We start from the raw sequence: 12,754 nt of genomic DNA, 5'->3' as shown, positions 1-12,754 counted from the left end.
GTTTTTGACATTTAGACCGCCTCCTTTACCCCTTTTGTGAAGGAAACTTACATTTCCACAATTTAAATGTCCATTTCCATGCTTTTGAAGGTGCTATTATCTTATCCAAAACTCTACTGCACACATTTGTGTGTTAGAGAAAAAGAAAATGACTTTTTTTCAAGTATTCAGCACTGTTAGCTGTATTCTGTAAATGGTCATTATCTACTCTTTTCTTCTGTGTAAGTCCAAAGGAGATGTTTATCAGAGTGTCCGAGCTGCTCTCTTCCGTACAGTGACAGTGAAGGGCCACCAGATGGGTTCTAGCTCTAAAATACCAAACAAAGCTTCAGCGAATTATTCTGTTCTATTCATTAAGGCACTATTTAGAGGAAAGGTAATAAAGTACAGCTTGGACATTCTGCTGTAAATATTTCTTTTGGTGTTCCACAGAAGAAAGTAAGTCACAAAGGTTTTGAAAGAGTTGTCAGTAAAGTGATGTTTTCTTGTTCAGCTTAAGACTCGGCTGACTGAGACGTTGTGTAAGCTTGAGACGGAGGAGAGTGAGCGACAGAAAGTAGCTGGAGACCTTTATAAGGTAAAGCTCAGGGGTTAAAGCGAAGCAGGAGGATCTTTCTGTTGAACTCATTGGTTGTTTTGTCACCTGATCAGGCCCAGCAGTCTCTGGAGCTGATTCAGGCAGAGATCGTTAAAGAAGCAGGCCAAGCTGACCTGATAGAGACCAGCGGCCTCACGCAGACGGTGAGAAGTAAACCGTGTACTGTTTAACATGTGTGGACAGGTCCTGGTGGTCAGGTGTGAGTGGGTTAATGAGGTGAACTACATCTGTGAACACCTGTGTGAATCTGAGGAGAACTGACTGACACGATAAAACCATCATTCGTTTAAATACCACTATTAAATAGTTACACACACACACACACACACACACACACACATATTCAATAGTGTTGGAATAAATTATATTTTGATGTATATTAAAATAGAAATTCTTATTTCATATTGCAATCATTTTTCACGAAATTACAGGGTTTCTTCTGCATTTTTAGCAATAAATAAACATCCTTGAACTTAAAAAAAAACATAAAAAAATCTTAATGATCCCAAACTTTAGAATGGTTGTGTGTGTATATATATATATATATATATATATATATATATATATATATATGTTTCAAGTTCAAGGATGTTTATTTATTGCTAAAAATGCAGAAGAAACCCTGTAATTTTGTGAAAAATTATTGCAATATGAAATAAGAATTTCTATTTTAATATACATCAAAATATAATTTATTCCTTTAAAGTAAAGCTGAACTTTCAGCATCATTACTGCAGTGACACATGATTTTTCAGAAATGGTTCTAGTATGCCGATTTATTATCATTGTTGGAAACGGCTTCATATTTTTTGGAACTTGTGATACTTTTTTCAGGATTCTTTGGTTTAATAAAATGTTTCAAAGAAATAAAAAATTATATATATATATATATATATATATATATATATATATATATATATATATATATATATATATATATATATATATATATATATATATATATATATATATATAATATCTCCCAAGGATACAAAATTAACACTGCAAGCGTGGTTATTGAGTTTAGTCTTTGAAAAATCTTCACATTTCATAAAAATTGTGCAATCTTTTGACTGGTGTTCTTTAGGAGGAGATGGACCGTAAGGAGAAGATGACTGCAGGGTTGAATCAGACAGTACAGGATCTACAAGAACTGCTTCAGTCTGTCAACAGACAGCTTACCAAGGGAAATGAAAGGGTAGGATCTCCTTTTCCATTTTTTTTTTTTTTTCGTTTTATTTTGATGCATTCTAGTGTTTCTGTGTGTTTCTTAGATCAAATCACTGTAACTAAACAGCATTTCAAAAATACGACCAGTGTTACAAATTTTACACTTGGCTTTTTTTAGCCAGCATTGCCTATATATGCCTTGTCTTCCATGATATAAAAGCATTATAAATGTTTACTGTTGTTCACAGAGTCAATCTGATTATTGTGAATTTATTGAGCATTCTGTCAGCTTCTCTGTTTGCTAATGTTAGTTCCCAGTTATGCTAAACAAGTGCCTTATTGTCTTCTTGTTTCAGGATGATGGAGATAAATTATACTCTAATTATAAACTGTAATGAAACTCTCTTAAAGCCACATGACGTCATACCAGAATAACCCACCGTCAGATTCCAGCCCTGTTTACTGCACCTGATCTACCATGTGATCTCCAGTTAAACCAGTCCTCAGTCCCAGCACACTCCAGGCCTGGCCCCCGTCCTCACCGCAGGACCCCGGACCCCGGACCCCGGACCCCGGACCCTTTCTAACGCTGTGGCATTCCTCACATTCAGTTGCACGTACCGAGAAGAGGCATCCGATAGAACAGACGCTTTCATCTGACCCGTTTTCAGTCCAAATACTCTGAATACTACTTTTTGTTAGCTATCTTTGACCAGAGAGGTTTTTATCCTTTCGTATAAAGAGCGTTTGAGGATATTTGTGTTGTTTTAAAAATAAATTCGCTAACTGTTATGATCCACTGACTAACACTCACTTTGTGTTTTCAGCTCTTGTCTTGAAACTGTTAAACTCAGAGGCACATGCAAGAAATCCGTTTTAAACCAATAAATGCTTTTCTTGACTAATTTTGCTCCGTTTAGTGCTTGTTTTCCTGGGGGCCTGATGTAATGAGGGACATATTTTACGGTATCGTGGGTTAAAGACGGGTTAAATCTGTGCTTAACACCACTGCAAGCAATTCTTCACTCTGTACTGTTGCTCATTTCATTAACACTGAGATTTTCATTTTTTGTAAAGCAGGTGACCGGTATTAAAAGGGATGCTTGATTAAAAATGCAGTCTGGCCTCTTATTTAATTTCTTTATTTTATTTTCTTTAAATTGTAAATCATAACAATAACTGATTGCGCTTTACTTTTGTGAACCAATCAATTTTCAAAACAATTTGGTAAAGTTTAAAGTTTACGTTTATTTTAAAACAAACTAACATCACGCATTCGGCAGATATGGTTTTAATGAATAATATTTGTTCAATCTATGGTTCATTTTCATTCATTTTTTTTTTTAAATATGGAGAGAGTATTTTATAGTTGTATTGTAAAAGAAAATAGAAAATAAATTATTATACATTATAAAATCTAAGATATTTTGTGGATTTATTTTTGGAAATAAATATTTTTTCCAAGGCTGTAATTATTTGATTTTAATTATTAAAAAAAAATACACTAATAACAGTAATACTGTAAAAAATATTATGATTTTAATCATGTCATTTATTCCTGTGATGGCAAAGCATCATTACTCCAGTCTTCAGTATCACACCATCCTTCAGAAATCATGCTGATTTGTTTTTCAGTAAATATTTCAAACTGTTTTGCAATGTTGAAAATGCTGATCTATATTTTAGTTTTTCTGGAGTCTTTGATAAGTGGAAAGTTCAGAAAAACAGCACTGATTGATAAAAGTATTTTTTGTAAAACTCTCGTCACTTAATGCATCCTTGCTGAATCAAAGTAATTTAAAATAATCCTACTGACCACCAAAAACCACTGCCAAAAGCTTTAAAGAGTGCTCTAAATCTTTATTTTTAAACCTTTAGCTTTGTATAAAGGACATTAGATGTTCTGTAATGAGTTGTACACTACAGCAGGGGGCAGTCATGTAATAAACGTCTTCCTAGCGGTCATCTGATGGGAACCTCGGTGGAAAGAACTGATTAAAGGAGAGGGGGTTCAGCGAAAAATCGGCAGCTGTCAGCAGGAAGTGGCTGTCACTGGCAGCAGGAAGTGGCTGCCAATAAAACCGGATGGCAGCTGTCGCTAATACCCGGAAATTGGAGGAGGCTGCCGGCGGCAACAAGACAAATAAATAATTATGTACACTTATGATTATGTTTAATACTTTTTTAAATAAGTATAAAGGTCAGTATTGTATATTATTTGATTTAAAATATTGATCAAATATAAACGAAGAAATAAGATCATTTTTCTAAACGTTAATTTCCAGCTGAATGTTTATGCATGTATCATTGTTTGTGTGAAATAAAACAATTTATATTTATATACGAGAGTGGCACTTACTGGGTGTATGTTGTATATTTATTATAGGCTATATACACAAATGACTGAAAAGAGAGAAGTCTCAGAGACCTTTATTTAAAATCATAATTTGCGGTTTTATTTGTAGTATTTCAAGAAACAACTATATATATATATATAGTATATAGTAGCTGTTAAATTTGTAACTGGGTTAGTAAGTTATCAAAGTTAGTGCTTTACAATGTCAACAGTATAAAATATATCCAGTAAGCAAGCAGACTAAAATATCAATCAGAATCACTAACAACAATCCGGAGGTATTTTCAAGACTCTTAGATCAGAACTGATGAGGTATACAGAGTTACTTCTCCAGCATCTTGCACCAATCACTGTAAAACCCAGGGTGGATGTGCATCTCCCCTCATTTTCCTCTTGCAACATGGTCAAGTCAAGCATCGTTTATTTATATAGTGCTTTTAATAATACAGATCAAAGCAAAGCAACTTTACAGTATTAAATAGGAAAATAGTGTGTCAGTCAATAATGCAGAAGGACATTAGTAAACTCAGTTTGTAGTCAGTTTAAAAGGCAGTTTCATTCAATTCAGTGATGTCATCCTTCAGCTCGGTTCAGTTTAAATAGTATCTGTGGAATCGTTTGCAATCATGTCAGTGATATCGCTGTAAATGAAGTGACCACAACGAAGCAAGCCAGAGGCGACAAGGAACCAAAACTCCACCGGTGACAAAATGGAGAAAAAACAAGGTCTTTACAGGGGATCTGTATCTGGGGCTCTAGTTGTCCTGGTCTCCGCTGTCTTTCAGGGCAGTAGAAGTCCTTTCTAGGTGCGATCCACCATCTGGTCTGGATACGTACTGGATCCGGGTGACTGCAGTGACCTTCGAATAAGAAAGAAACAGATTAATATAAATTGAAGATGTTAATATCTATACGATGTTTGATAGGGAGCCAGTACAGGGTTTACAGAACTGGGCTAATCCGGTCATACTTCCTGATTCTAGGAAGAACTCTAGCTGCTGCATTTTATTATACATAAGAAAATGGTGACTTTAATACCTAAATTGCTTTATTAACAGTAGACATGCATGCACAGCCATATTAATGATTATTCCCATTGCATCTTGTCATCATGTACAGAGCAGTGATTACATTTTCATGCATAATTTGCACACCTGGTAAGCAGTTGTTGTAAACCTCGTCTCAGGGTCTGCAGGGTGTACATTTTGTTGAATTCCTGACATGGCTTAGACTTGTTCTCCATTTTGTTCCACCTGTATATTGAAATGAGGAGCATGAAAACAGCATTATTACTAAAGATAAACATTCAGACATGGCAACTGAGAAATGTAATGTTATGGCACCTTTTTAAACCTCTAATCAAATATGTAAAAGAAGATACTCCGTCAAGCCAGCTGGATTGTGCCCTCTTTCGAAAGGAGTCTGTATACAGTACAGCAGACTTCTGAATTTGGAACAAACCAAAGACGGACTTAGTAATGTAGCATCACCCTCCTCCAGGATCATGTAAAGAAGAATTTCCAACAGGACAGCATCTGGCAACTATTGGGTATTACAAAAAAATAAAAAAAAGGTGTCAGTGCCATGGTTTTGTCTCAAGATGCACATCATTAATGTGTTTTTTTTCTTTCTAAATGCATGTTTACAAAAGCTACTTCAATGTTCTAAATTTAACTACAGCCTAATCCTGGCTTAATCCAAGCCCTGTCTGTGAAACTAGACCTAAAAGTTATAAGGAATTATGAACCGGTCCATTATATTTTGTATAGATAACAATAATAAAAAAATAATAATAATAATTGTTTTGCATTCACATGCTTACAACTTCAACTGGTACACAGAACAGTTCTGCACATGCATAGTATTAGAGAAAACACACCTCAATAGTGCAAAAAAAAAACTTAATTTTAAGAACTCTTAAGTTCATGTATATCACACAATCTCCTGAAAGACTTAACATGCAAAAATATATGGTTAGTGTTGCAAATGTATCTTCTATCATTCCAGTCAAACAACATTCTTTTATATTATTCAATAGACTGTTAACACGCTAACAAACGTTAATATTTAATGGTACGTCAAACGTAATTATTTGAAGTTAATGGTAGGCCCCTAACAAGGTACACAAACAACGTTGCTACCACTAATTAGATTTCATTGAACAATTAAACCAAAGTAGACACCAAGTCTACCAAGTCGTTCACCAAGATACCAATTAAAATCAAACTTACAACGCAAAAAAACATTAATTACTCCGATGACCAATTTCTGAACTTACCGTTTGATCAATCGCAACCATTACTGAAGCGTTTGGGTGCAGTTATATCTGATTGGTTGCGCCCACGTTGGTCGATACTGATTGGCTCCCACCGAATGGCAGGTCCCGCCTACCATCCGGCTGACAGTTACTGCCTTCCGGCTGTCAGTTACTGCCTTCCGGTGTGGTGAGAAATCCAGTCCCCCCGCGAAATCGAGTCCGCTTAGGACCAAGGCGGTAGCTGTTTTAAATGCCTGATCAAAAGTTGTTATCGCGATAACTTGTTGCATGGCTAATCGGAGCTGCGGTAGCTTGTTGTTTCAAGCTGTTTATGTGTCTCTGGCTTTGGGAATGCCTACTACAGTTTTTAAAAAACTAGATAAAACTCTTTTCAATTTCATCTGGAGAAATAAGTGTCATTATCTTAAAAAAGAGGTATTATGTAACACAAGACAAAATGGAGGTCTGGAGGTTCTTTGTTTTGAAACAGTAAATAATACTTTTAAAATTAAATGGCTTACTAAGTTAATTCAAGAAGAAGATAATATTTGGAATGCTTTCCCTAAATTCATTTTTAATTCAATTGGAGGACTCAACTTCGTGTTGAAGTGTGACTATAACCCTGATAAATTGCCTGTAAAATTAGCTAATTTCCACAAGCAAGCTTTGCTGTCATGGAAACTGGTGTACAAACATAATTTCTCACCTACAAATTATTACATTTGGAATAACAGGAGTATTCAGTATAAAAACAGATCTTTGTACAACAAAAACTGGATTAATAATGGTATTGTTTTGGTTTCACAACTTATGAATTCGGATGGTCAATTGTTATTGTTTGAAGAATTTATTTCTAAATTTGATATTGCAGTTACACCAAAAGAATATGACATTGTCTTTGCTGCTATTCCAAGGAATGTTTTGCAGCTTTTGATTGGATCCAGAACAGAGCTTTTTGTGACAGCTCCTGTTAACAATATTTTTCTGGGAAGTGTAGACGTTACAAGAAACAAATGTTCAAGTAATTACATTAGAAACCTTTTGGTTAATTTTACGGTTCCTCCTGCTAAAAAATTTTGGACATCTCTTTATAAGGATATTAATTGGAAAGAAATGTGGTTGATGAGTAATAAATTCTGTCTAAACAATAAAATAAAAGAAGTATCTTTCAGAATTATACATAGAATATATCCGGCAAAAAAGACGTTAGAAAGATTTAAGATTGATATTGAGTATTCGTGTACTTTCTGTGGCTCAAATGAAGAAACTATTGAACATCTGTTTTATCATTGTGTGTTTACTAAAATGTTCTGGATGAATGTACAAAATTTTATTGAAAGGAAAACAGGACAGTCATTATATTTGCAGGAGAAGGACGTTCTTCTTTACTTTGAGGACATTAAGTTGGAAAAGGACTTGATTTTTTTTGTACAACTTGTTTTATTTTTAGGAAAATTTCACATTCATAAAAGAAAATGGACTGACAGCAAGCCATTATTTAACCTATTTCTACAAGAGCTATCTCATTACAGCACCACCATCAATGATCTTAAACAATCAAAGGCTTTAAAAACAAATTCTATTCTAGAAAAATTTCTATGCAACTAATGTATATTCTGTATACTCTTTGTAACCCTATTTATTTTAATGTTTGTACCCCTGGCAAACAGTTTTGTTCTGTACATATTTGTTATTAATAATAAAAAAAAAAAAAAAAAAAAAAAAAAAAAAAAAAAAAAAAAAAAAAAAAAAAAAGCTTGTTGTTTCAAGCTAAAATAATTTAATAAAAGCAAAATACAGAATGTAATCGTTCAAAATGTTTTTTTAAATGTCATAAAACTAGCAGCATCTCATAAATGATGCATTGTAATTAGTTTTAATATTCGGTTACTAAAACGCCTCAGCACAGCTTTTGAATATATTTTCCAGTTCTAAAATAATAATAATAATAATAATTCAGTTGTGATGACTAAAACACGTTTAGCCCACAAATTCAGAAGATTGTGGGATAGTTTAAAGATAATTATTAATAAAACGAACCTATATATATATATATATATATATATATATATATAGACACACACACACACACTTTGATTTTTATTTATTTTGACTTACTACCTAATTCATGTAATTTTTTACATTATTTTCAATATTGTAATAAGTATACTTATGTTGTTATATATGGTTTTGCTTACAAGCAGTTCATGTATTGCAATTGCTGATTGTATATTATTTAAGAAACTATTGTTTTCAAAGAAAATCATACAGCAATTATCACATTATGATGACGAAATTACAATTGTAATTGACTTTAACTCATATAACACAGTACATATAATAGTACAACAGTTACTTGTACTATTACAAATCAGTAATAGTAAGGCAATAATGGCTGTTTGTGCACTGAAAGTAACTAAAAATGCAGCTAGTTTATAATTGTTAATTATAACTTGCAATTATAATATAATTCTACACAATTTTTTTACATATAAATGTTCAAGCAATATGCACACTATCTATGTAAGACATTTATACATTTTTCAAAATGAATAACATTTTCAAAGAATCTTTACAGAAAGACATACTGTTGTGTCTATGTGGTCAAAAACACCCTCACTGTTTTAATAGTTGGTGTTAAATGCATTAGTCGTCATACATACAGCAAGCAAGCCAAAGGCAACGGTGGTTAATTAAGAAAAAACTGTAAGATGTCGATACTGGAGTAAAAAAAACCTTTGGAGAAACCAGACTAACCAAAAACACTGGGGACCAGTTCTCCTCTGTATATTCAGTCTGAACATTTGGTACAATATCATTGGTAGTTAACAGTGTTACTGCATTGATTCAGCTGTAAGGTTAGAGGTTAAATGTGCCATGTACAGGCAGCAACATTGTTTTCTCTGTGGCCCAGGTGAGGCAAGCAGTGGCAGTGAAGAGTGCTAAGGTGCAGTCATCCATTCATAAATTCTTGCTGTTTTGCTGAAACTGGAAACAGTTCATCCTATGTGAAGTCCATTGTGGAAGATTGGGGAATCCTCAGTCTCAACGTAACTCGAGAGCATCTGGGACAGAGCTTCTGTGGTAAAGAAAAATATAAAAATTGTTTAGGAACTGTAATATAATTTTAAAAAGAATTTCCTCTCTGCCTTTGTAATATACAGTATGCTGGAAGACTTTCTTGACATCATACAGAACGGGTTCAGAATACAACAGAAGCAGGAAACATCAAAAATCACTGTTAACCTTAGAGCATCGGTTTACAATTCTTGCAAAAATCAAGTTATGATTTATGTGTAGGTTGTTATAAAAACAATCAAACAGACATAAATGTAATCTGTTAAACTTAGTCTATTTTGCATTCAAACATTGCTTTAAATAAAGAGACAGGTGATTTATTTGAGCAGAGCTTGTTTTCTGCCTCCACTATTTGGAAAGTCTAATACGAAAATACTTATATATATATATATATATATATATATATATATATATATATATATATATATATATATATATATACTATTTTATATTAAACAAAAAAACTGCTGCAATGAAAATCTCCTTTTGATTTATTGTGCCTTAATTTACTATTAATTTCATTCATAATTATTCACTTACTGAACGCTATTATGAAAGTATATGTGTTTGTTTATGTTAAATAAAAGATAAACATGAGAAAAGAGTCGTATCTTCACTTAAAATCATAGAAATGCATCTTGAACAATCGGGTCCCACCTAGCGAGGACCCCTAAGATGGCGGCCGTCGCGATGCCTGTGCGCAGGATGCAACGGAGGCACTTGTCCCGAACGAAGGACACGAGACAGTTACTAATGTACACTAAAAATCTTTGTCAGATTTGAGATCGTATTAACTACCAGCAAAATACGCTCATATGTGGAAAAAATAGCAGATGGAGTTGATAAAACGCCTGAACAATGAATACAGACCTCATCGTCAAAGATCGCGAGAAAAAGGCTTGAACAATCGGGTCCCACCTAGCGAGGACCCGTAAGATGATTCATTATTATTATCAGTACTAACGTTACTACTATTATTTTTGTGTTTATTGTCAGTGTCATATTACTGTACAAGGACAGTGGATAATATTGGTAGTTAATAAGAAAATCAGCTCAAATCATTAATCGCCCCTCCCCTCCACACCCAAATACATGCGTGTGCAGGACGGGTTTAAGCACACCTCTAGTTCTGTCATACTTGTGCACAAATCACACGAAGATTTTTAGTGTGAATTACTACCTGTCTTGTGTCCTTCGTGACAAGTGCCTCCGTTCCGACTTGCGCACAGGCATCGCGATGGCCGCCATCTTAGGGGTCCTCGCTAGGTGGGACCCGATTGTTCAAGATGCATTTTAAGGGAAGATACGACTCTTTTCTCATGTTTATCTTTTATTTAACATAAACAAACGTATATACTTTTATAATAGCGTTCAGTAAGTGAATAATTATGAATGAAATTAATAGTAAATTAAGGCACAATAAATCAAAAGGAGATTTTCATTGCAGCAGTTTTTTTGTTTAATATAAAATAGTATATATATATAAGTATTTTCGTATTAGACTTTCCAAATAGTGGAGGCAGAAAACAAGCTCTGCTCAAATAAATCACCTGTCTCTTTATTTAAAGCAATCTTTGAATGCAAAATAGACTGAGTTTAACAGATTACATTTATGTCTGTTTGATTGTTTTTATAACAACATACACATAAATCATAACTTGATTTTTGCAAGAATTGTAAACCGATGCTCTACGGTTAACAGTGATTTTTGATGTTTCCTGCTTCTGTTGTATTCTGAACCCGTTCTGTATGATGTCAAGAAAGTCTTCCAGCATACTGTATATTACAAAGGCAGAGAGGAAATTTTTTTTAAAATTATATTACAGTTCCTAAACAATTTTTATATTTTTCTTTACCACAGAAGCTCTGTCCCAGACGCTCTCGAGTTACGTTGAGACTGAGGATTCCCCAATCTTCCACAATGGACTTCACATAGGATGAACTGTTTCCAGTTTCAGCAAAACAGCAAGAATTTATGAATGGATGACTGCACCTTAGCACTCTTCACTGCCACTGCTTGCCTCACCTGGGCCACAGAGAAAACAATGTTGCTGCCTGTACATGGCACATTTAACCTCTAACCTTACAGCTGAATCAATGCAGTAACACTGTTAACTACCAATGATATTGTACCAAATGTTCAGACTGAATATACAGAGGAGAACTGGTCCCCAGTGTTTTTGGTTAGTCTGGTTTCTCCAAAGGTTTTTTTTTACTCCAGTATCGACATCTTACAGTTTTTTCTTAATTAACCACCGTTGCCTTTGGCTTGCTTGCTGTATGTATGACGACTAATGCATTTAACACCAACTATTAAAACAGTGAGGGTGTTTTTGACCACATAGACACAACAGTATGTCTTTCTGTAAAGATTCTTTGAAAATGTTATTCATTTTGAAAAATGTATAAATGTCTTACATAGATAGTGTGCATATTGCTTGAACATTTATATGTAAAAAAAAAACAGTAGAATCATTATATTATAATTGCAAATTATAATTATATAGCAATTATTGCTATCTATATAAACTATCTAGCTGTATTTTTAGTTACTTTCAGTGCACAAACAACCATTATTCACTTACTATACTTAATGGTATAAATATAATAGGCATACTGACATACTTCATGTAAAATTAATATAACATTCATTTTACATAAAATAATAATATATCTGTATATAATACAACAATAACACGGTTCTGCACAAGCAATTGCGATATTATATCATTAAGATTAACAATATAAATTTACACACACACACATCGAGTAGCTGTATGCTATGCTGATACGCGAGTAACAAAAAAAAAAAAAAAAAAAAAAAACGAGAAATGTTTGATTTCACAACCTAAAGCGCGTCGGCTATATACTAGCCTATGAAACATGTAATTTAAAGTACATAAATGGTCATTATAGCAAAGTTCAAACGACAAAAATAAAAACGCTATAGAGGTCGGGATCGTTGCGTCACGTCGCAATGCATTGTGGGAATCGCGGTACAGAAGTAGATGTACTGTATAGTAGGCATTAGGTAACGTTGGTCATTTGGTCATTAATTTTGATTATTTTTTGGAAAATGGTTCAGTATTGCTGTATTGTGAACTGCTGTAATCGGTTTCATGATCGACAGGGCAAACGCCTCGTGAATCATATTAGTTTTCAACATTTTCCTACTTGGAAAAAAAACACAAGGTGTCTGAAATCACCAAGAGGCATCAGATGGCTTGGGTCGCCACTGTACGGAGGGAAACCATCACCTTCGATAATATTATAATACATAGTTATGGTGAGACAT

General features: G+C 33.8%; 1 protein-coding gene and 2 long non-coding RNA genes across 5 annotated transcripts in view; 1 reads left to right on the top strand and 2 right to left on the bottom strand.

The window, feature by feature from the left end:
* The window catches only part of LOC113117091 (kinectin-like), a 32,114-nt gene extending 29,232 nt beyond the window's left edge, over positions 1-2,882 (top strand). For all 3 annotated transcript variants that reach the window (XM_026285499.1, XM_026285498.1, XM_026285500.1), the window contains 4 exons: positions 494-577; positions 652-741; positions 1,686-1,796; positions 2,125-2,882. In XM_026285499.1, coding sequence (XP_026141284.1) covers positions 494-577; positions 652-741; positions 1,686-1,796; positions 2,125-2,163 — 324 coding nt within the window. In that variant the 3' untranslated portion in view covers positions 2,164-2,882. The remainder of the gene's footprint in view (positions 1-493; positions 578-651; positions 742-1,685; positions 1,797-2,124) is intronic.
* A 2,044-nt stretch (positions 2,883-4,926) lies between these two features.
* Positions 4,927-5,525, bottom strand: LOC113117884 (uncharacterized). The gene is made up of 3 exons (XR_003294221.1): positions 5,468-5,525; positions 5,279-5,377; positions 4,927-4,984 (listed from the first exon to the last, which is right to left on the bottom strand). It is a non-coding gene; the product is annotated as an uncharacterized LOC113117884 (long non-coding RNA).
* Positions 5,526-8,468: 2,943 nt separating this feature from the next.
* On the bottom strand, positions 8,469-10,737 carry LOC113117090 (uncharacterized). The gene is made up of 2 exons (XR_003294127.1): positions 10,640-10,737; positions 8,469-9,460 (listed from the first exon to the last, which is right to left on the bottom strand). It is a non-coding gene; the product is annotated as an uncharacterized LOC113117090 (long non-coding RNA).
* Positions 10,738-12,754: the final 2,017 nt, after the last annotated feature.

Source organism: Carassius auratus, chromosome 17 (assembly GCF_003368295.1).
Source record: "Carassius auratus strain Wakin chromosome 17, ASM336829v1, whole genome shotgun sequence".
Lineage (NCBI taxonomy): Eukaryota > Metazoa > Chordata > Actinopteri > Cypriniformes > Cyprinidae > Carassius > Carassius auratus.
Note: the sequence above shows the minus strand (reverse complement) of the source record. Positions and strands in the feature narration are given on the sequence as shown.